Raw genomic sequence first — 24,302 nt, forward strand, 5'->3', positions numbered from 1 at the left:
GGAAAAATAATACCCCTTCGAAAACTGCAATTAGTGGAGTAAGTGGTATAATATGCGTATACAATCTTTCAGACCAATGCTACCCCTGGACAAAGTGTTTGCTCATCAATACAGTGCTAAAATAGGACCACTGTAGAAGTTCAGTGATGCTAAAAAAAAAAGCCTAATTTTAAGAACTCAAGTGACATACTGGTTACTTTTGCAAGACAAGTAGAAGAAAAATCTTTTTGTATCAATCAGAATGAAAGTGTAATTTAATTCAGTGCAACCTTTTTCTCCTAGAACCTAAGATATTGGAAATAAAACTCAGTGTGCAAGATTTAGTCATTTGTAATAACTAAATTACAAATAAATGCATGTTTGTACATACAATTTTCACCTGGAAAGAGCACAGTCCACATTTTTGTTACGTATAATTCATTTCTGCTTTGCTTTACTGCTTAGAAAAAGGAGGCTCACAAAGCTTCACATTGGCAATAAAAATCTTACTCCAGTTCAGACTTCCTTTTGGTAACCAGCAGGTGGAGGCAATGCTCCATCAAACCAATCATTAGTGTCACCAGAGCAAGCTCCACAAAAGCAGGAACACAAAACCAAGGGTCCTTAAACTTTAAAAAAAGAAACCTAGAACCAGAATAAACCACTTTCCCCATCATCTACCTTCTCTAGAGAAGCAAAAGCACAGGACACTAATTCAAACACTCTTTTGCCCTCCAAAAATGTGGATCTGTCCATCAGTACCATCTTGCAGTCCAGGAGCACATAGCTCCCAGGCCTGGAATAGGATATCTCAAAGCAAGCCAGGTCTCTCTACCACAAACAAAGGGCTTTGTGCCTTTGCTTTGTCCTGCCCCATGCTCCTCCCCACTGCATCTCCTGGCCTCTCTCACCTCACATGTCCCCACAAGGAGCACTTAGTGCCCAGCTCCAGAACAAACCTCAGTGCCTGCGGCACGGGCAGAGCTCCTGCTCCAAGGGTTGTTGGGCCAGGCAGAGCAGCCATGAGCACACTGGGCACTCACCTGGGAGGTGGGAGACCAGCAGCAGGGAGCTGGCAAAACAGGGCTGCTCTGCTGGAGAGGACAGAGCAGGATGCACAGGTCACCATGCCACAGCAACTTCACCATCGCAGGACATCTGCCAAGCAGCACAAGCAGAGCTGGTGACAATGACATGTCCCAGCACCATCCCAGCAACCATCAGACATGCACAGGCAAAGCAACTCCCAGGACAAACCATGAAATCTGGTAGTGGGGTGAAAGCTGGGGGCAGGAGGAGAGGTTGATGAGCGTAATTATTCTATTAGCACCTTCACTCTGCCAGCTGGCTCTCCTCAGGCTGGAGTCAAAGATTTACCACTGATCTATAAGATCCAGTAGACAGCTCGGTTTCTGAAATTCAGGCTGCATTTCCTTGGCTAAAACACTTTCTACTTGTAATAAATATTTCCATCAGCCTTCTATCTCTCTTCTGACCTGTTTCTTGAGTTCACTTTTCCTGCAGCCCCAGCAGCCTGTGCACACTCCTCCCCAGCACGCAGCAAGGTCTGCCTGGTGACAGCCCCACTGTCCTGGAGGGCTCCAGCCCTGGTGGCTGTGATCCACGGCGGGAAGAGCTCTGTCAGGGACAGGGCAGCCCTGCAGGGTGCCAAGATCCCGTGTCTCTGTCGAGGTCTATCAGCATCTGCTTGTTAAATAGGCCTTGGCTGAACAAGCCCAGCTCTCCAGCCCCACTGAGCTCCAATGCTGCTGAAAAAATGCAAATTGCCCACTATCTCTTGAGCTGAAAACAGACCCATTTTGATTGCTGCCTGGGCAAAGGGAGTTTTAACCGTGCCCATATTTGCAGCATGTTTCAGCAGTTGTGCAGATTCTGCTTCTCTGGGGTGTCAAAGGACACCTCCGTGGTGTGAAGAAAGTCACTTTGGATTCTCCATCTCCCTCCACAGTGAAGGTTATTGTAGCTGGGGCAGGAATATTTTGGAGGTCCTCCCTTGCCAGCCATTTCTCTCACAGCAGTTTTATTTATATATGTGTGTGTTGACAGACACCCAGCTGTGTGTGCTGGGGGATTATCACATACCCCCAGAGCTGGCACAGCCTCTGCAGGCTGCCTGTGTCTGGCAGGGCTGCAGCTGCGTCCCTGCCGCTGGAGTGAGAGAACTCTGGTTTGTCTCTGTAGATAAAACAAGGTGGGAAGCTGCTGGGCCACTGGGCAGGCATTTCTTTATGCAAGTGCTAAGATAAGGAGAGCTGTTCCACCCTTTCCACAGCTCCCAAATTTTCTCTGTGCATTTACTGACTGCTCTGGGCATTCAGCTGCTGCCCACCCATCCCACCCATTTGCCAGCACTATTTATAGCACAGCTCTAGGGTTTCAGAGGGGTTGGAAACCGAGCAGCACGCTGCCATGGCAATAGGGATGCTTCCAGAGCCCCAGGAAGAGAGCCAGGGTGAGGGAGGCAGCTGGAGGCAGCGAGTGCCCAGGGAATGTGTCTGAAGCAGCCCACGAGCCCCCGAAGCTCGACCGAGAGACGCCTGTGAGCCGAGCCCGGGCAGAGCTGGCAGGGCTCTGGGGCTGCCAGGACAGCAGGAGAAAAGGGAGGTTTTGTCAGCACCACACAGAGCACGGTTTGATCGCACTGACCACGGCACACAAAGGACAAAGGCGGCAGATGCCAAGGAGTAGGCTTTAACTGCCCGGGGAGCCTTCCCGTTACAGCTGAGTAACACTCCAGAAACGCAAGAGGCACTTATAGGGGCTGTTTATCTTTTTATTATAAATTTGGTATGAATGACCAATGGAAAAATCACAATGGAGTACCAAGAACATTTTATCAAAATTTTAGCAGCATTTAAACAGTAATAGATTCCCAACCTCCTCTGGGCACCCCTTGCCCTTTGCCTCCCACACATAAATCAGTAACTTTCACTCAAATGTGCTTTCCAAAGGCGTGCAGGGGATGTAGCTGGCCATTTTCCCCTGAGCTGCCATGAAAAAAATCTCATCCCAAATGCTGGTTACCATTCAACCTCCATCCACACAGGGCCAGGCCCCCGTCCCCTCCCTGCTGCAGGAGCACAGCAGGAGGCTGGCTGGCTGTGGCTGGCACGGCACTTGCCAGGGGGGAGGCAGCACCTGCTCACGCCCTCCCCTGCATGGATCAGCACTCCTGTGGGCGCCCATGGCCGCCAGGCACAAAGCCAGGGCTGAGCCCTGTCCCGCCGCTGCTGCCCTTCCCTCTGCACGCGGGGGTGCCCCAGGCCCCGCTCCTGTACCTGAGAGTGCGCTGTGTCTGATGGAGAGGAGGAGGAGGGAGGCTGGCGCTCCGCAGGAACCCACAGCAGGGCAACCGGGAGCTGACACTTGAAGGGGGAAGGTAGAAGGTGAGCAGTGAGATACTCGAGTATCAACCCACAAAATGAAGTCAGTCTACTATCAGCTAATGTGGAGAGCCATGGGCTGCCTACTAAGTACGAGAACTAATTTTTTGTGTGCGCTTTTCTTTTTTAAAGTTACATTAAGACATGAACAGTACTACCCCGGCCTCACTGGCCAGAGCTTGGTGAAACAACGTTGAATCAGAGGTGGGGAAACACAACACACGTGGAGACAACAACATAATATCGGCAAGCTATTCCCCTGCTTCTTTGGTACTTCCTAAACTTTCTTATCCAAAATATATAAGGGAAATGCACCATTTAAAAGTTACTGTTCATAAGTATTTACACAGCCATAACCATCACGCTATGATACACGAAAATCAGGATGATATGAACAAAGTTATTTCATGAAAAGCACTTCTGCACATTTTATTTTGTTCCAGTATCTTAATAGCTTTAAAAAAAGTCATGTATTACGCAGTCCTGTACCTCGCTTCTTCTTATATCAAATGGACAAGAAACATTTCCTAATTCATACTCTTCTTCAAAAGATTAAAAAATAGCCACCAAAATGATACACTATGTACAAATTTTACTAAATATTAAGTTCTAGGCAATTATTTTCACCCCACTGATGATATAACTTAGGTATTGTTACCTACTATATGCATATATATTTCTTTAATATATAAGAAATGGCACCACATCACCATGTCACCAATATGACACATTGTTATGTACAGTAGATAAGAAGTTAGGTATGGAAGATGGATCCTCTCCGACTGCTTCTTTCACGGGAACGCTTCTCCCATGGGCTGTAGCTCGGCCATTTCCCCTTTTCCCAGCAGAGGAAGCTCCTCAGATGTAAGGCAGGATCCCGTACATCAGCAGCGCCATCACGCCGGCGCTGAACAGGCCGGCCACGGGCACAGTCACAAACCAGGCCAGGAAGATGTTGCGGAACAGGCGCCAGTCCACGGCTTTCTTGGAGCGGATCCAGCCCACGGCCACCACGGAGCCAACCTTGGGAGCGTGGGGAAGAGAGAGGGAGGCAGGGGGTGAGGGGTCGGTCTGAGCACCTGTAACATGCCCACGGCCACACCAATGCCAGTCAGCTGATACCAAGTGATGCCCTGAGGTAAAGGAGCCCCTGAGGATGACAATGGCTCTGTCCTGGTGTGGTGGCAGGAGTGTGACACTTCCAGGCTACTTAAACCTTTGTTTTTCAATGCTGTCCTATTTTTCATGGGTCTTGGGGTCAGCCAAAGGCAATAAACTATGTTGGTGAGTTTTTCTCTGCCCTGCTAACTCCTAAATGAGCCTTCAGTGCAACTGAGGCAGCCCTACACCTGACTCAGTCCACGGGGGAGAGAGCAAGTGTCCAGTGACTCTGGCCTGATTGCAATTTAAATCAGGAAAACACCAGGAAAGCTGTTTTTAAGGCTCTGCTGGGGAGCATCTCATGGGGCAGGCCAGGACAGCTAGTATGGGTCCTGTCCCACTGCCTGTCCTCTTGCTGGTTTGGGATGCCCTGCCTGTTCTGCCTCTCTGTGCAGCTCACAGCCCAGCCTCAAAACACCATATCCACATTCCAGTACTGCAGGCCACAAACAGGATGGCAGGGGCAGGGTAAAAGCAGCTGAGCCCACCCTGTGGCAGCAATGGGGCCTTGGCAGGGGGCAGAAAGGCAGGGCAGGCTTAGACCTAGTACATCAAACCCATCGATCTGAGCCCTGTGAGGGAAACAAAGCATCCAGAACTAAAATCCTGTCTTGCAGAAAAAGACACCAGACTATATTATGGGGCACACTAACTGTCCAGACACCAAGAGGATGGTGGGGAATGGATAAAACACCAAAATATCCTTCAAAGACATTACTACCAGGGCAGCTGGGTAGGTCAGTGGTTTTGTAGACAAAACACACTGTGTTATGGGCAAAGCTGCAACCTTTTCTTCCTTCAAAGGTATTTTCACATAATAAACTCAGGTATAAACCCAGCATATCAGTTTTTAAGAAAAAAAAACTGGACTGAGAAAAACATTTTCAATGAAAAATGATACAAGAATTTCATAAAGACTACATTTTCTTTCCGCCCTCGAAGTGCTTTCCATGCTGTTAGCAAAAACAGTGTAAGTCTATTCAAAGTGCACAGTAAAGCAGCAAGAAATGTGGAAGAAATATCCTGTTTTGAAGGTAAGGAAACTCCAAGACACAGCTGGGCATGTGCTCCCTGAAGTGCCATCCCTGTCTCCCTGCTTATTTTCTTAATGGGAGTATCAGTCCCTGCCTATAGATCAAAAGATGGGTTGCTCCCCTTGCACAGAGCCAGGAAAATGATACATGCCAGGAGTACAGGGAATCAGGGATAGATAGCTGGGGATACAAAATCCGCATGTTTTGCTAACACCTGTTCAGCTTCTAACTACTGCTAAACATTTCTTTTTGGAGAAGAGTTACTTGTGGAAGACCCTGTAACTCTAGGGGGCCTGTGACAGAACAAGGGAAAACTAAACTTGATATTCTATGACCAATACGGTCTCTGCTGAAAATTTGACCCAAAAATGAAATTTGTTGGATAATATTTTATCTGAATACTCCTGGAGTGAACAATATGCTGTTCTGCAATTAGGAGGGGTAAGTGTGCTGAGGAGGTGGAGGTGTACCTAGGTGAAGAGGAACCCCACACTTGTGACTACATCAAGGAAAGAGCATTTGGGTTTTCAGCAGCTCAGCTGTTAGGCTCAGCTTTACATTTGGTGTGTGTTACTTATTGAGCAAGGCTGCAGTCTGCGTACACTAATCTCCAAATCCTTCCTGAAACTGAAATGGTATCAGCAATGATGGCATTGGCAATCTGTTTTAAACATTATTAAAGTTTAGTTTATTAATAGTGATTTTTGATAGACTAGAGGTTAGGAGAGAAGCTAATCCTTGGGTGTAGGCACACTACACCTTCTGTAGAATTTCAGATGGTATCTACTTTGAGATTGGTTTGAAACCAGTGCAGTTTGCCTTCAGTATGCTCTGCTTAAAGCATTACAGAAATGCTTTTGGCTCTCTTGTTCCTGTGCAATGCTGTATAATAAGAACACGCAGAACATGATAATTCAATCATAGCAACAGAGAATATTTTTCAAAACCGCAAAATCATAATGGCAAAATGGAGCTGGCAGAATGACCTCAGCAAAGTCACTTTTGCAGAAGAAAAGCATTTAACTGCTGCACTCTAATTTTATCTTACATGAACACACTCTGGTACAGCTAAGAAATGCCTATTTCTAAATCTTCAATCTGAGAACAAAAAACAGGCACTCTAAGACTCTGTGTGATCATTTGCCCACCTGGGCAGCAGAAAGGGAAGGAATGCATTCCCACCCTGTGGCTTTCCAGTGCTAAATCCCAGGGGAGGTTGAACTGGTGCAGCCAGAGCAATGTGGCTACTGCATTCAGACCCACCAATTCCTCTGAGGCTCAAAAGATAAGGTCTTTCCTCCAAGCCCTCTTGACTTGGACCCTCTCCCCTTGGACCTGTGGCAAAGATGAAGGTGCAGTTCAGGCTCTCAGCAGGCACTGAGAGTGAAAACGCTGCTTGGCCATTGATGTGGGACAGGCACATGGGGCAGTGACACCTCGTGGAGACCAAAGGCTCTGGTTTAGGACCAAAGGCAGGTCCTGATCTGAGAGGGCTTTACAAACCTTTCCCAGAAGCTAAATGCTTTTGTTCCTACTACCAACCTCCAGTTTGCCACCGCATCTGCTGTGAGATCTGAAAACTGCTGCTCTGAGCTTCAGACTTGGTCTCCATTTTTCATTATAGTCTACTGTTTCACTTCTAAAAGGTTTCCCTCCACCTCATCTGTTTCATGCTGCTCCTTATTTGCCATCACTTTATCCAGCTGCTGCACACTCAGGTGACTGACACCCCTTCAGAAGGGTTCCACTCAAACAAATGCTATTTTGCAGTGGAGCAAATATTGAGGAAAAGAATAAATCCCAATCCCTGATGCTGGAGGCTCAAGATTACGCTCACCTCAAACTTGTTTTCTTTTGGATTTCTAAGGCAAAATAATTTTTCTGCTGATTTTTAAGAAGGCGTTTTTGACTCGGTGTTTGACAGCACTTTCAGCAAGGCATTTTCACATGGACCAAATGATATTTACCATTCTTTTATTCTTTCCCTGGCCCTCAAAGAAAGCAAGGAATGAAAGAATACATCAGTTACAAGTGTTTGCTTTATCTTGTGTTGCTCGTTTAGGATTTTTCAACTCAGGATCTCATTTTGCTGAAACACAGAGTCAGTTATAATAACATGACATCCTTGGAACAGTCTAATCCTATTGCAAAGTGGATCTTCCCATTAAGAATGATCCATCTAATGAGATACAGCAAGCTACAGGGAACAGACACAGACTAACCACATTAGCTGCTTTTATGGAAGTATTTTTAAAAAAAGAACTATTTTGCTCTGCAGTTAGAAAAGGCCAAGCTTTTAGCTGCATTGAGTGAATGAATACCCCTCTCATTAGCTTCTGGCTTCCAAGACATTTTCTTTTTAAATTCAGTCTATTTGTTTGGACCAAAGTATGTTTTCTCTTTTACAACAGTTGGCTAGAAGTGTTTCAGGCACGCAACTGGGATAATCAAAGCTGTATTATTCTCCCTGGCAAATTCTTCATCATGCATTTGATATACCAGTCAGCCTAAAGGGAGGTGGTTTCAGGCTAGCATTTTTAGAAGTGGATAACATTGTTATTATTTTTCCCCTCCCTGCCTTATTCAGAGGAACCAGAGTTCTGTCAATGCCAGGAAATCTGAACAGCCTTTCAGAGCAGCTCAGTCTTGGCTGCTTCTCAAAGAGCACCAGGGTAAAAGAACTAAATGATTTTGCAATAGAGGAAGGCTTTCTGAAGAAATGGTTTGCACTAGAAAAAGGCCAATTGAACCAACTTTGGGCATTTTGCAGGATGTGTGGATTTCATTGACTCTTTTACTGGAAAGCAGGTCAATGTCACAGGCAAGGCTGCCAGGCTTCTTGCCAGCCTGCCTGCCATGCCATGGAGCAGTTATCCCCGGAAACCTGCCTGCCCCAGCCCCAGCTGGGGGCTCCCCAGGGTGCAGCAGGGAATCCTACAGGCACTGTCTTTTTTTAGGACTTGGTCTTGGTGGGGTGCAATGATGCAGAGGGACTGCCATTCTGGGGTCTCTGATTTTGGAGGGGCTTCCCCACATCCTGCCAGAGGGTGAAAGAAACAAACAGCTCTGCACATCCAGGAGCTGGAGAGACCATGGAGAAACAAAAGGAAAAAAGACAGGATATTTGACCTGAGAATTTCCCAGGGAACAAAATTCCAAATTCCCATTATGATCTTCCAGTAGTGTAAACGTCCACATGCTCCCTCATGTCTACAAGCTATATAAATGTCTTCATGACAAAATTAAATTGTGCTCATTACCCAGCCTGTATCTATACTACAAAGTGCTCCTTTTAATAAAAAAGAACAAAAAAGCAAAGTACCTTGTTCAAAGGACTAATTACAAGGGCCAGATTCTGTATTACAATGCACAAAAGTGAGGACAAGTTGGTTTAAAAGAAGAGAGACATTAAAATATTAGCTTCATGATGTAGCAGTGTTTTTCATACAGGTGGTTTTAAAATACACGTAACTGGGTTCACACAGACTACGAATCTATGTTATTTTAATATGTCTATATTAGTTCAATAAAACCATGTAGGAGTGAAATACAGTCCAGACTTTTGTGCAATTAGTTAAAATGCTGACTTTGCTTGGCTGTACTGCCTTTAAAAGCGGGCCCCGTTATTTTGCGGTCACGGTCTGCAGGGCACGGCACAGTGAAGGCAATCTGCAACATTCGGTATCTCCCAGATTTTGTTATGGTTTGTCCTAGTGATGTGATTTACTGATAGTATCACTGCAAACTCCAATACCTTGCAATGGGTGGAGCTTATTGGAATACCCACATTTGAGGCTACAAGTACCGTTAGCGCACACATTACTTCAATGCAAAATCCACTGTGAAGAAATAAAAAAAAAAAAAAAGACAGATGGAAAACCTGTAGTAAAAGAGTTATACGCAGGAAATCCCATGCCATGCACTTATCAAGAAAAGTCAAGTATAAATGATGAATGGTGCGCAGCCTCTGAACAAGGGAGAAATGTTACCCGGCCAGGTTCAAATGGCACCATCAGAGGAAACCAGGCTCTTCCTCGCAATCGTTTGCTTTAAAATTGAGGTCAGGCTTTTGCAAGCGCTATTCTTCCTCACCAGCAGCTATGGGGTTTATGCTGTGGCCAATTCCAGTGACGTTAATGTGACAACTCCAACACATTTTCTGGAAGCCTGATTACTTTCCCACATTGCTGGTGTGACCAAGATGAGGCACCCCTACCTAACCATCCTCTGCCAGCGGCTGCTTTCCCCTCACCGTGCCATTATCCCTGGCTCGAGCAGCACAATTTTAAGATGAATAGTCCAGACTGCCTTGACTGCAGTCGCTGGGCAAAGGCATACCTTGCAGTGTGTAGTACTGACAGGAAGTCCAACATTGGAAGCTACCACAACTGTGAACGCCGAAGCCAACTCAATAGTGAATCCACTGCGGGAAGCATAAGAAAACACTTCACAATCACTCTTTGCATCAGCTCGGACTGATACCATGCAGCGTGCCAAAGTCTTACCCGTTTCTTCTTTCGACTCTTATCTCCAACTGATTTTTGGTCATGTGAGTAAGTTAAGAGGACAAGAAAGGGCTGAACAATGGGCAGGGCACAGGCTAGTCATCCGCAGCACCCCGTCTGCGCGGCTCACTGCGTCAGAGACCTCTGCTACTCTACGCTGCCGTGGATTGTGCCTAATTAGTAATTTGGTTAAGCACCAGCAGAGGTCGAGTAGGCATTAAAGGCAAAAATTACTGTAATGAATATATATGGGTTTAATGGTCTCAAGCCCACTGGGAAAGCCACTGTAATCTTGCCATTTCCAAATGCAACTTCTACCGCGCTAATTAGGTCATGAGCACAAGACTCTGCTGCCTGTTCATGCAGACCTCTATGCCTTAAACACATTCAGTATTACAGAGTTATCCTTTTTCCTTTCTCTCTTTCTTTTTCTCATGCTTTCCTTTTTCTCCTTTTTTGTTTATTGCTTTTTTTTCTTTAGAAAGATGGAGAAGTCAAAGCCAGGTTATCATTAAAATCAAAGCACAGCAAATCCAGCAAACTGCATTACAAACAAAATACTGGAACGGCAACTTCTCAGACTGGCTCACACACAAAGTTCACACAACCACAATGACACCTGTGGACCTACCTTGACGGTGTGATTGGAGTGAGGTCTTTACCCATAGTCTGGATAACTCTTCTTCCCCAGACCCAGAGGCCCACACAGATGCCAACACCTCCATAGAACAGCAGCCAGATGGGAGTGGATGCCTCCTGCATTACGGCACCTTGCTCGTAGATAAGCCAGAGTGCGACGAGGGGACCGATGGCATTGCTGGAGAAACAGAAACGTTTCACCTGAGTCACAAGAATGCACAGAGTTCCCTTGAAAGAAGTCTGTTATTTTCTGCATGGTTTTTCTTCATCATGGGTGCAGCACTACTCTGACTTGACCCTTTCTCAGTTGGAAAGGGTGCAGCAGGAGACTCTTATTGTGTTGCTCTTTCAGCTGTCACTTCTTCACTGATAACCAGAGCAAGGCCTGAAAGAAATTTCTCTTTTACAAATAGTTTCCTGAAATGTCAGAGTTGGAAGTACCTTGTTATGTTTGGTCTGTGACAAAAATCAGTACCACATTGAAACATAAAATTTACCAATTTTACCAACCTCAAATTCTTCCAAAACCTCAATTTACCAAATTTACCAATACCTCAAAATTTACCAATTGAGGAGCAGTGCATCTTTAAAATTCAAGTATCAAATTAGCTCTTTTTATCAAAGAGGGGAAAATAATGAGCAAAATTACCATCACAGACAAGAATATAGAAATATTATCTAGCTTGACAGCCCGTAATGTTTGAGATATGATCTGAGTGGAGCTGGGAAGGTGACTTAGTTATCTTCAAAGATGTTGTAGAGTGAGTTGGACTGGATCAGAGAGGAGCCTTTGGTGACGCAGAGCTGAAGTAAGCCCTTTTTGCTGCTACTGTCTGGAAAAACATTGGAAGTCAGCAACACTGACGTCCCCACTCTTAACGCAGGTGATCTGATACTCATGTCTGGAGTCAGACTTCTGGCTCTGTTTATTCTAAAAAAGCATCAAGTTTCTAGACAGAAACTTCTAGCTAGAAGAAAAACTTGAAAGCCAGTATCCAATTACTTTCGAGGCGTAAATACTAAAAAGCAGATAAGAATTTCAACATCCCTTTTGTTTTCAGCTCTTTTACTAAACCAAGTAGCTGCTTGCCTTGCTGAGCAGCATTTATTCACCAAATAACTAGTGAAGCAGTGCTATATTTATGTCTAAATAATAGTGAGAAGAGCAGAACAAACCTGACCAATGTCATTCCAAAAATATGAAAACTATCAGGGAAGCTCCCCTCTTTGTAAGCCAATAGGAAAGCAGGTCACAGCGAGCACCGCGGGCAGGACTGACAGCCATGCTCGCCCTGGAGCCAGGACCTGCTAAATTTAGCTCCTGGTCCCACTCCAAAGCACACAGATGGAGTAAGGGCCAGTTTTAATGTCAAATGTTGTGCAAACCAGGCCACTGTATATGCCAGTTAACAATTTCCTTCAATCCTGTCTTTACCAGATATGAGGTGCCAGGGGCCGAGTGGTGATTGCCAAGAGACAAGGGCCACCAGCAGCCCAAAGCTGGCACATCTCAGCAACACAGGACCCTCCTGCCTTCATCTGGCCCTTGAGAAATTGAGCTCTGAACCCTGAGAAGTGATCCTGAAGCAAAGTAATAAGGAAAAGCTTTTCCCTCGTAAACACACACAGCAACGGTCAAGCTGCGAGGGAAATGAAAGCAGCTAAAAATGCTCTTTGCCATAAAAAAGAATTACTATTTTTTACAGATTTTGAGAAAGATCCTGAAAATAAATTAGTGAGCTAACATGAATAAGAAAATCCAGTGGGTTTGAAGACACTGGGTAGTACAATGAAGAACTAAAGACTCTAAATAAAGAGTGATTTTGACTAGCTAGAACACTTTAAAATTCTGTTCTGATACTGTGCCCAAGTAAGCATTCAGTTAGTTCAGTTTTGAAAGGACAGTATGTGAAAAGTCATTAGGGCCTAAATGCAAGAATTATTTTACTTCCATGGAAGAAGAGATTATTGACTGAAGCATTTCTAATATTTTGAAATCAACCTGAAACTGTTTTTCCAGTGTTTTCAGGTGTGGATTAAATTACTTGCACACTTAAATGCCTTCTTGGGCACAGAAAAAGAAAGGTAATTCAATGTACGAAGGTACACAAATAAACTGATGGATGCTGAAGGATGGATAAAGGCAAATAATACATTGATCAGATGAATAAAGGCAAAACTGATCATCCCTTTTTATAGTGCTGTATGACATGGAAGAAAACTTCCCTGTTGAAAATAACAGCCACATTTGAAGTGAGATCAGGCACTGATTCCTGACTGTTCTGAAGAGATTATGCATACGTATTTGTCAGTCCCAACTTAAATGAAAAGGCAGAAAAAGCTTCCAAAACTGCAGCAGCAAACTATGCTCTTCCATATCAAAGCCCAGTCTTAATTATTTGCAAATGCTACACCTCTGTGAATCAACAAAGCTTAATTCTTGAGGAAAAGGTTCTTATTTGTGGCAAGGGAAGACAAGCCAAAACTGCTGACTTATGCTCAGCCTCAGAGAATCTGAGTGGCTGATTCTGTCCAACAGAGCAGAAGAGATGACACTGCTGCCCACAGAGGCAGCACTTCTGACACCTTCCCTGTAAGAAAAGAAAGCCAAACAGCACTGGATGTGCTGATGCTAGGCTTGGAAAGGCAAAAAGGTAAAAACTAACCTCATTTTACTTTGTGGGTGTCTGCATCACTGGTTATCTATACTGGAGGGACTCAGTAAATCATTTTCAATGTGACTTAAATGTTCAGCTCTTAGGGAGAGTGGCATGTCCCAGCCTGAATATCTGCAAGTGGCTACAAACAGCAACAACAGTGGCTTGAATCTAGCACCATAGCAGCTCTTCAAGGGGCTCCTTCAGCTTCCAGACTTGTCCAGGAGGTGCATTCCAAGGGGCCTGTGGTATCAATGCTCCCCATGCCAATGGAAAACACCTCTAGAAGAAGCTGCTGGGCCTGTCCCACCATGAAACTGCCAACAGCTCACAGCAAATGGGCCTGACTCAGGCACTACAGAGACTATCATCTTGGCTCTGCACAGAGGTAGAAGACAAAAAGCCACTCCCAACAGCACAGTAAGAGAGGGCAAGGGAGAAACAACGCACTAAAAAAACCCAGCAACAGAAAAGGCATTGTTAGATAAGACAGTTTGCTTAACAGATGTCTCCTACAGCGGAGTGACTAACCAGATGAACCACAAGGATGCTGGCTAGACTGGGATGTGGCTTTCACAGTATTTCCCACTAGTTCTAGCTCACTTGATTCAGGACATGACTAGCAGGAAAGCAGACCTCAAATCTTCCATGCATTTGGCTAAGACTCATTTCACAAGTCTATTTTCCATAAGTTATTTTCTCTTACTCTCCCACCCAGGTTTCTACTTACCTTAACTAACTCTCTGCTGGAGCTCCACATCTTATCCATGGCAGTTTAGAGAAGAAAAAAGCCTGACAGGGTCACACAAGGGCTCTGAACCCCCATCCACATCTATCTATATGTAAAACTGCCTCAGGTTCCTATGAAGCTGAAGTGCTCTAAAGAATTTGCTGTATTATCTACCTGTTGGGTTTAAAACAGAAAATAGGCTGCTCCTGTCATGGTATTACTTTAATTTTGCACACCTAATTCACACTTTCCCACTGAGCACAAGGGGGTGGCCAATAGGAGTTAATTTTAGGATGAGTTTATAAAACGTTATGGCATAAGAAGCCCAACTCCTGAGCCTGCCTGCTGCAAAGTGTATTGTCCACATCCAGCACTTTCCCCACCTCTGCTGGGCTCCCCCAGCCCCATCACTCGCAGGGCACAGCTGGGGTGCTGCACAGGGGCTGTTTGCCTTCCCTGCAGGTGCAGTGCAGGATTTCATGCCACCCAGAGCCGTACTTGCACTGGCAGAGGTGTCCCATGGGGCTCACTGGAGGGCTGCTCCTTGCCTCTGAGGTGCTGCCTGGCCCTCGGGATGGTTTTCCTGGCGCTCTCGGCTAACGTGAATTGGCACAATTCTCTTCTGCTGCTGCTCGTGCCAGTTTAGAATCTGTCACACAGCATTTATAAAACTGTTGTGAAAGATAGCATTTGACAGTGAATCTGAACTATAAATAAAGCTGGCTTCTCCTCTCCCCTGTGAGACAGATAGTATTACCAACAAAAATAACCACCCCACATTCAGCTATCATGAGACAGGCTTAGAAATGACAGTTTCCCATGCACACACACAAGCAGAAATTTTTAGGTACCTTTGGGTCACAAGTCCAAGACCTTCTCTGGAGGAATAAGGACTAACACTTTTTTTTTTTTTCAGCAAAAAAGAAGAGGCTTTTTCCCAGTCATTCAGCCATCAGCTGAATGCTCTGTGACCAAACCCCATCAAGCTTGTAGTAACATGTTATGAAGCAGCAACATTGCTATTTCCTGGCTGCTGTTTGAGGGGAGTAAGTAGTGGGTTGCTCAAAAAGAAAATCTAACTACATTTGAAAACTACACTCTGAATATGCTTTGTGAATAATGTATAGACTCCTTGATGACCATGCTTAGATTCTCTGCCACCTGAAAAAGGAGATTGCTTTTTAGTCCCTTTTTCTAGTTTAGTGAAAGAACCTTGAATTGTACATTATCACAAATTAAAGCTGAATGACGAGCAAAACAGCCATCTGAAAAATCCGTATTAGGTGTCCAAAATTACAAGTACAATTACAAAATGTCCAGCCATTTAACAATTTCTCAAACCAGGATTTCAAAAACAAACCTTCCAGTGGGAAAATCAGTGGGATGATATTTCTAAATAGGCTGCAGTTATGTCTTGAGACATCACCCAGCTGAGCAAGAGTGAAAGAAAGATACGCCTGTAGGTAGCAACAGGAAAAAAAACATGCTCTAATCTCCAAGGTTATCAGATTATCAGGAGACTTTTATCCTACTTCAAATAACTGGACAGCCTTGACATCTACCACAGCACAATAAAAGTGTGTCAGAGCTGTGCCCTGTGAAGTGCAAGCTTTGGGTGTGTTAATGAGTCAGGGTGGACATGCTTTTATTCCTGCAGCTCATTTCTGTGTCCTGCAAATGCTGGCCCTGAACCCCCAGCCCTGGATCCTTCAGGGTTGGGTCTGTACCCACCAGCATCAGCTTTTCCCCTGGCAAGGCAAGCCCAGCCATGAGCCCTGCTCACAGAGGGATGGGGAGGGATTCCCACACCCACTGCAGACCCCATTTCCTGCTGCTCTTCTCTGACTTGCCTGCATGGCACAACAAAAATGTCCTGTACATGCACAGTTAAGGACAGAAATGAAGATTCACATCCACTTGGGGCACAGGCTGAACGTACAGAATGGACTATTATTAAAAAGGGAAGAAATCAGAAATCAGGCTTCCCTCACTATATATAACAGACAGATTAGCTTCCTAAATATTCTAAGTGATCTTGACTACAGCTCTCAGGGAGGAAATAAGAAATACCTGGTTTGTAATCCAGCCTTACTATAGCTCCTTTAGACTCCTTATTTAGCCAAGAGGCTGAATCCCACTAAGCTCTCCATGTGCAGTGAGATACTGGCAATGCTCTGGCCCTTCCCTCCTTTAATCCCATTGCCTTTACTTTAGGAAGAGAGGGAAAAGGTGAATCCTACTGCTGTTTGTGCACTCTGACCTAAACTCCAGTGAAATCTGTATGAAGGTGAGAGGAGAAAGCTCTTCTCCATGTATTTTGGACAAGCACACATTTCCTAGTTTCCTCAAGCTGTTTTGCTTTAAAATGAATTCCCTATCTAATAGCAGTCAGCTTCCCTAAAATCACTGAAAGAATGTGCAGAAATATTTTTAAAAATTAAATATTTTTACTATAGCTCTGAAATGGTTTTAAATCCCTTTGTCAGTAAAGTAGCCTATATTGTTTGGATAATGAGAGGCATTCTTTCTCAAACTTGTGCCATAAACCTGTATGACATTACCTGCAGACTGTAACTCCAATGACCCCTTTTTCCTAATAGCTAAGCACGAATGCACAAGGGGAGTCCTTAAGTCCTCCACAGGCAATTTAATTAGAGCAGACACACTCCAACAATTTATGCAGCAGGAACTCAGGAAAACTGAGATCCTGTGGAATGGCTGCAGGCAGGTTTCCCCTCCCCAGAGCACCTACCAGCCAGCCCTCAGCGCTGCCTGTCCCTCGGCAGCACAGACACACACGGGGGGTGCCAGGGCCCCTGGTCACCCTGCCCAGCTGCAGCATCTCACCTCCTGCCACCGTCAGGGCCCTAAATCACCCTTCCTCCATGGGCCCAGGTAGCTGCCTGCTCACACCAGCCAGGGCACACAGGTCATTCTGACACCCCAGGGCTTCTCCTGTGACAGCAGGAGTGATGGCCTGAAGGAGGGCAGGAAGGGACAGCAGAGGCTGCCCATTTACAGGAGAAGGAATCTGCGTGAGGAATGACTGAACACATGCACAGACAGGTGTGGAGGAGTACAAGGCTCAGGCTTTCATCACAGAATAAACAGCATGTTTTAATCAGCAAAACTCACACTGACCTACAGCATCTCTCTGTGGGTCATCCTGCTTTGATTGCAAGGATTCAAGGAATAACAAGCTCCAGAGATTGCTTGAGCAATCAACAAAAGCATCTTCCCACTTGTTAGGATAGGACTGTGGGGCAAACACACTCTTTGCTCATAGCCCAATTCTCATTCCCAGCCCAGTAGCAGAGCTTACACAGCCACTGCTGTGCTGAGCACCAGAGAAAACATGACTCCCTGTTCCTTTTAACACACAGCTGCCCCAGCCAGCACCCCTGCTCAACAGGGAGCCCTGATGGCTACAAACAGCAGCTCCTACAGCAAACATGGCTGATTTTGTTATTATGCTAAAAAGCATCATCTCAGAAGAAACTGGGGTCCAAACTACCCCATGAGATAGTTAAGAATTAGTTCTTCAGTGAAGGAAAAATACTGATTTAACTCTTCCAGGTCTCTGGGTAAATCCTGGACAAAGAAACAAGAGAGATCTCCTTATGCTCTTCTGCCCACCAAAGTGCTGTCTAAACTATATGGGGCATTTCTGATCCATGAAGTTTTTCTGAGCTGCATCACAGTTCAGTCTGTACTGTATACCTCATGCTTAAATAGGCTCCAAAACAGGTTAATCAGTTACCTCGCAACCACCTGCAGTTTTTAAGTTTCATATTAGTTTTTTGAGGTCAGCAATCCTTTTTAGCCATGTCCAAAACAGCCTGCCCATCTGCCTTTATTTTTGAGAACTAGTAAATTCAGACATGCTTCCAGACTTTAAAATACAGCACAAACCCTACAGCTTCAGCAACTGTTCTGCTATTTTGTTGTTACACAGGTAGGCTGCTGTGGCTGCAGCACTAAAGCTCCAGATGACAATTCCTGCTGAATCAGCCCGTATCTACAGAAAAATAAGCTCAGTCCAAGTCAGCCATAGGTGCATATAATCCCTGCTGGCCAACAAAGCCCAGCCTCCCGGCCTCTCTGGAAAGCTGGCTCTGAACAAGCATTTAGAAGCTGGCAGTTCTCCTTGTGTCACGCTCCTGGCCCAGGTCTTTTTTCCACCCTGCCCTTTTTATTCTCCCAGTGCCCTTGCCCTGACCTGACGCACTCCCTTTGTGCTCACTGCTGAGCCAGTGGGTCCTGCTCACTTTGCGCCGCTAATTAACTTCAACAACAACGGTTTTTTCCAGCGGTTCTGTCCCAACACATTTATTTGGGATTTTAAATTCTTTAGATTTCATTCAGTCCATGTGCATGGTGGTGTCACAAGGCTCTGGGCCCGGCTCAGCTGGTCCCAGCCCTGGAAGGGCTCCAGCACCCTTGACACAGTGCACATAAGCCCGGAGGCAGGGCAGGAGAGGATGGTCCCAACAAAACAGTCACCCAAATAAGGAGCTACCCTCACTGCCTGCTCTTTTTAACACACAGCTGCCCCAGCCAGCATCCCTGCTGATGTCAGCCTGAACACGAGCCCTGATGGCTACAAACATCAGCTCCTACAGCAAACATGGCTGATTTTGTTAAGAACATAAAAATCATCAGCTTAGAACAAACTGGAGTCTATAACTACCCCACGAGTTAGTTAAGAATTAGTTCTGCAGTCAAGGGAAAAATACTGATTTAACTCTTCCAGGTCTCTGGGTAAATCCTGGACAATGAAACAAGAGAGCTCTCCATATGATCTTCTGTCCACCAAAGTGCTGTCCAAACTATACGGGGCACTTCTTATCCATGAAGGTTTTCTGAGTTGCATCACGGTTCTCTATGTACTGTATGCCCCATGCTTAAATAGTCTCTAAAACAGGCCAATTGTTTACCTTGCAATCACCTGCAGTTTTTAAGTTTCATATTGGCTTTTTATTTTTATCTCTTTGCTCCTGCAAATAGCCTGAAGGAAAATAAATAGAAAACATGACACAAGAGTAAGTTCCAGGACATGGAAAGAAAATGTTGCAGTCAAGTCCAAAATAAAGATGTGGACAATGAAGATGCTATCCTAAATACATGAGTGAGGAGCTTAAAACCAAATGCAGGGGAAAGCGGGATTTTATCAACAGGATTCAAGGCTGAGAAAAAACGTTAGAGAAACAGCTTGACAGCAGCACCTAAAATGAGCCAAAGGAAAGTGAGTGAAGGAGGGAGATGAAAAGATAGCAGTCATCAGTGGAAGGTGGACTGCCAGGGCTTACTTTCTTACATAAATGCAAACAGAAAGCTGTGCTACTCACTGGGTTCTACTGCATCATCTTTTAAACAATGGACTGCCTTTTGAGCCCTGCAGATCTCCATGCAACATGTGGCAGAGCCAAGACATCCTTTGCTCCACTAGACAAAGACTGACAAAACATCGCTGCTATATGATCCACAGGATAGACATCGGCATTCCCAGGGAATTTTATCTAATAAATCTTCTAGGCATATGAAAGGGCCTTTAATTTTATTGTTTAGCTGGAATTCAGTACAATTGCAAGGATGGATTCCTATCCAATATCCTAGACACATGAGCACCTCCCTGCTTTTCTACCAGCTTTGACAAAATGAAGCCAACTTGTTCTTTAGTTTTGCAATTATATGAATTCAGCTTAAGAAGACGTTTTGGAATAAACAGCATTTAATAAAAGCACGTTTCCTGGCAAATTTGATAGGATCACCGACAGAACTAGGGATCTGAAATACACTAAAAGCATTTTCAGGAAAGGATATTGCTACAGTAACAAGCTAGTCCAAATGCAAAATTCTAAGGGAATTAGACTGTAAGATGTAACAACACATACAGTACAGAGTCTGAACTTTGTATTTCATCCTGACCAGCTCCTGTCAACACCAAATCTGATTTCTGAACTAACTGCATCCTTACAGATCACTTCTAACAAAATCCACTACCCTTTCCTCCTACATAACATGCAAGTGATGCGTGCATAAACATGTGTATAAACATAAGTATCACCTGCAGGGAATAAAGGAGCTGTGACACCTGCTGAGGTAGGCTGTGAACTTTCTGCATAATAGTCTGGTACTTCCCAGGATACATTACAAGAAAGCAGTCTTTGTCCTTATCCCTGTGTTCCCTTCAGCACTCACTGCTGGACACTTGCAGAGCTTGGATATTGACTCCCATAGGTCTCTGCTCTTGGCCAGTATGCTCAGAGCAAAGGTCTTTAACAACAGAGACCATCTGAGAGGAATGAAAGCTACACCACTGCCCTCTGATCCAGAGGATGAGGGGCCTCTGGATTCCTTCCCAGAGCCAGATCCCTGCGGATACCAAGGAAGTACAAAAGGCTCTTCAGAAAGCCCTGGTCTGAATTCCCAGGATATGGGATGGACAGGGAGCAAAGAAACATGTTTGTAATTGTTTTCATGATGAGTTACAAGTTAAATTAGGAGGCTGACAAGAACAAGAAGCAGTAAGTGTTGTCCTTGAAGAGCGGGACAGGCTGTGCCCAGAAGGCTAAGGAGGACGATGAAAATGATGAATGCTGTAAAGTCCTGCTGAAAACACTGAAACCAACACCATCAGGGCATGGCTGACACGGCAAGGGTCCAGCAGGAAGGGGACTCAGTACAACCCCAGCCACAACCCAAATAAGGACAGCTGCTCCAACAAGCCACTTGAGAGAATTTCTCGGGGGATTCTATCATGATACTGGAAAAAGCGTCTATTTAATACCAAATGGATTGCTCCAAGTCTAGGGAAGAGGCAGCCCAGCCAAATCCTAAAGGAAAAATACAGAGTGTTCCCAGGGGCACAGCAAACCCACCCAAACTGCTCCTCAGCCACATGCCACCGAGATGGCGAGGTGCTGTGTAACACAAGATGAAATTCATCTAATGGTAAAAATAGTCTAAAACCTCTTGTCTGTTGAAAGATTCTGATTTTGCAGTTAAAACAGGCTTCAAATTCTGCAGGTCTGGAATTGTCCTGTTTGCCTTTACAGTGGCTGGCATGTTGGGTGGAGTCTCAATGCCTCCAAGATTGCCAAAATTAAAGGTAAATTAAACTAATTACTTCACAGTTATTTAGCAGCAAATAAAAAAGATTTTACCCTTGAGAAGAAAAGAAACCATAGACTAAGCAGTGCAATTCCTGGCAAGCACTGAGGACACTGATGATAAACAGCCCTGATGATCATTTACCTGCAGAAATGAATGTGCTTTCCAACCAGCAAAGCTGGTAAGCCTTGCTCCACGTACTTATGTAAAATTGCTGGCTTGTGAGATCTCATCCTCTTACCTGACATCATTGCCTCCATGGGCAAAGGATCCAAAGCAGGCTGTTAAGATCTGGAGGAAGTGGAAAAGTAGATGGACCTGAGAGGTGTCTTTCTCTTCCTTATCCTCTTCCACGGGATCAACGGGGGGCCGGTTGGGATCCGCGAGTTCAGAGGCCAGCTTCATTTCCACCCCGCCTTCCTCCGCCTCAATCTCCGCCTCCGCCACTGCGTTGCAGTAGCTGGAGTAGCTGTCGTAGCGGACTCTCTTCTTGGAGTAGGAAACAGTGTCCCCCACCAGCTTCTCGCTGTCCTCTGGAGTAGATGCATCTGCTGCCTTAAAGGAGGAATGCACGGGCATGCCACAGATAGCAGCAGTGTAACAGGTGTAGCTGTTGTTGCGCCGTAGGAGTTTGTAGTTGTTTTCTGCAGTGGGCCTCTCGTCGTTGGCCCTGTCCAGGTGTATTTTGTGGAGCAAGTCTTTGTATAAACCTGAGTCCTTGTGCACAGTGTGATACACGTGGCCATCGCTCCTCACGTGGCCATCGAAGCTGAAGGTGCCGTTGGAAACAGGTGATTTCACCGAGGTGTGCGTCACCGAAAATGCCCTTCCTAAAAAGGCAGAGATTCAGAGGTTTTGTTCACACAAAATGCAATACAAAAGGCCCCTTCCTCCAACACAAGACAATATTGTGGCCATCATCTGAGAAAACAGGACAAAGAAGATCCATTTGCACTACATGTAGGAATAAACCAAGATTCAATTCATTGCAAAATAAAGACTCTCATCTTCTGTGCAAAAAGAGCTTTGTTCCAGTCCTGAGTCTCCCCAGACATGCTGCATGACCTCCAGCAAATCACTTGGGATCAGCTATTTGAATCTGATACTTGATGGTTAAATCCTCAGGTTTTTTGAAAATATAAATTTCCAATAAATTCCTTTCTTGTAAAGCAAGCTCTGCTTTTTCTGAGCTTTTGTCTACATTGAATAGGAATAATTAGGATTTCTGAAATGCAGTTTACTGCATTTTCATACTGGGACCTATCTGTTTAAGAGACATTTAATTCATACTCATTTGTTTAGGAGGCATTTACATAGCTTTTAAAAATAATTAAAAAAAAACAAATTAAAAAATTCACATTCTTCAGAAGTATTTCCTTAGTTATTGCAATATTTTCTATATACTAGTTCTATGAACATGATGATGTATATTCCTACTGTATGCATTTAATGTTAGCATACACTGCAGGACACACATCAAAATGTATCACAGGTAATATTTCTGAAGAAACTGTCTTTTTCATTTCCTGACAGCCTGGATTTTCATTGTGCAACATTCAGAACTGGGTTTAGCTATTTTTAAACTGGAAGCACACACTCTAAGGCTCCACGTCATGACTTATTTGATTTTGTAAGAACCAGTTGAATATATCAGGCATTTATTAACCAAATTACAGGGCTTTGTAGATGTTAGCAAAGCGATATCAAAGTCAGCAGACCGCTGAGTGGAGGGGGGTGTTCCCACCACGTGGCAGAACAGAACGAGCTTTATGCCCAAGTCTACTTCTTGCAAACATATGTTCAGAAAACAATGTGTGACATTTTTCCAGTGGACATGCTCCAAATGGTCATACATTTATCAACTAAAGTCCAAATCTTTTCATCTCCTTTTGTAGTATGCTAATCATCTTTATGCTGAATTTAACCTTCATACATCAGCAATCTGTGTGCTCTGTATTTTTCCACTGCTTGATAGGACGGAAACACCATTAAGAATACAAAGCAAAGCAACGCAAAAAGGCAAGTCATTTTTTTTCAGCTGTTTCTAAAACTGAAACACAGCCAAACAAAATGTAATTGATTTTACGTCCTCTCCAGAAAATGTCACTTGTAAATGAGCATCTTTCCAAACAAGCACTGAAAAGGGATTAGAGATGGAAATTCCAAACCCCAATTTACTATTTACAGCAGAGACCTACTTGAAGTTAAGAAACCTCATTGAAGCAGGAAGAGAACAAACCGTCCAAGTTGTCTTAGCTCCTTACCATAGGGCACACGTGGATGGTTTCCATTTGCAATATTATCTGATGCCCCAGCAGCTTCTGTTACTGAGCCAGTAAGGGGAATCGTGCTCTCATCAGATGCTTTGGCACCAGGAAGCTCTTTAAAGACTGGTGTTTCTTCTTCCTGAATTTTATCAAGACTTTCATCTGATATCCTTGACAGTGCAGCATCTTTCTTTAACCGGCCTAAGGAAAGAATAGCACTGTAATTTTAAACCCAACCTACACCTCTCCTTACTTAAGTTTCCACTGTTTGCATCAACAGCATGGTTTAACTTGGCTACAATAACCAAGCTTTGTTTCATACACTCACTACTGATTTCTAACACTCTACTATGTTCATGTGTGAAAATTCTAGAACATTTTTGTTTCTTCTGATAAAATTCACCAAAGTAGTTAACTGAAGAAAATACTGAGCTGTTCATCTGTTAATGAAACCTGACACTTTTCTCTGCATTTGTTGAGAGTAGCAAAGCAACCAAAGCTGTGATCAGCCCAACTTACTGTAAAGCTAAAATAGTCACTTAAAGATGATCATTCTGACAGGCTTTTTCTCTAATTTTTTCTTAATAAAATATAAAACAAATTACATTCCAGGTTTTATTTTGCTGTTTCTGCTAGACTTCAGAACTTAGTACTACAATGGCTTGCCTAACAAGGTTTTGAATTTCTACCACTGCAGCTTTTTCAGAGCAAATTACACAAAAACATGAGGAATAGTTTAGGCACCTCCTGTCTGTGGGAACTGAACTAGGATTCAGTTCATGGAATATTACATTTCATCAAATAACTACTTAC

At 44.4% G+C, this 24,302-nt stretch overlaps 1 protein-coding gene across 5 annotated transcripts in view; it reads right to left on the reverse strand.

Annotated features, from left to right (window-relative positions):
- Window positions 1-2,763: 2,763 nt before the first annotated feature.
- The window catches only part of SLC20A2 (solute carrier family 20 member 2), a 56,655-nt gene continuing 35,116 nt past the window's right edge, over window positions 2,764-24,302 (reverse strand). For 4 of the 5 annotated variants that reach the window (XM_054292001.1, XM_054291985.1, XM_054291993.1 and 1 more), the window contains 5 exons: window positions 23,487-23,690; window positions 21,464-22,052; window positions 10,715-10,900; window positions 9,917-10,001; window positions 2,764-4,406 (listed from right to left, as the gene is read on the reverse strand). In XM_054292001.1, the coding sequence (XP_054147976.1) occupies window positions 4,242-4,406; window positions 9,917-10,001; window positions 10,715-10,900; window positions 21,464-22,052; window positions 23,487-23,690 (1,229 nt within the window). In that variant the 3' untranslated portion in view covers window positions 2,764-4,241. Of the gene's footprint in view, window positions 4,407-9,332; window positions 9,418-9,916; window positions 10,002-10,714; window positions 10,901-21,463; window positions 22,053-23,486; window positions 23,691-24,302 lie in introns of all 5 variants that reach the window. The other variant, XM_054292019.1, reaches the window with a different exon arrangement.

This window comes from Melozone crissalis, unplaced genomic scaffold, assembly GCF_028551555.1.
Source record: "Melozone crissalis strain CALT ecotype California unplaced genomic scaffold, PUWL_Pcris_2 ptg000006l_1, whole genome shotgun sequence".
NCBI classification, from domain to species: Eukaryota; Metazoa; Chordata; class Aves; order Passeriformes; family Passerellidae; genus Melozone; species Melozone crissalis.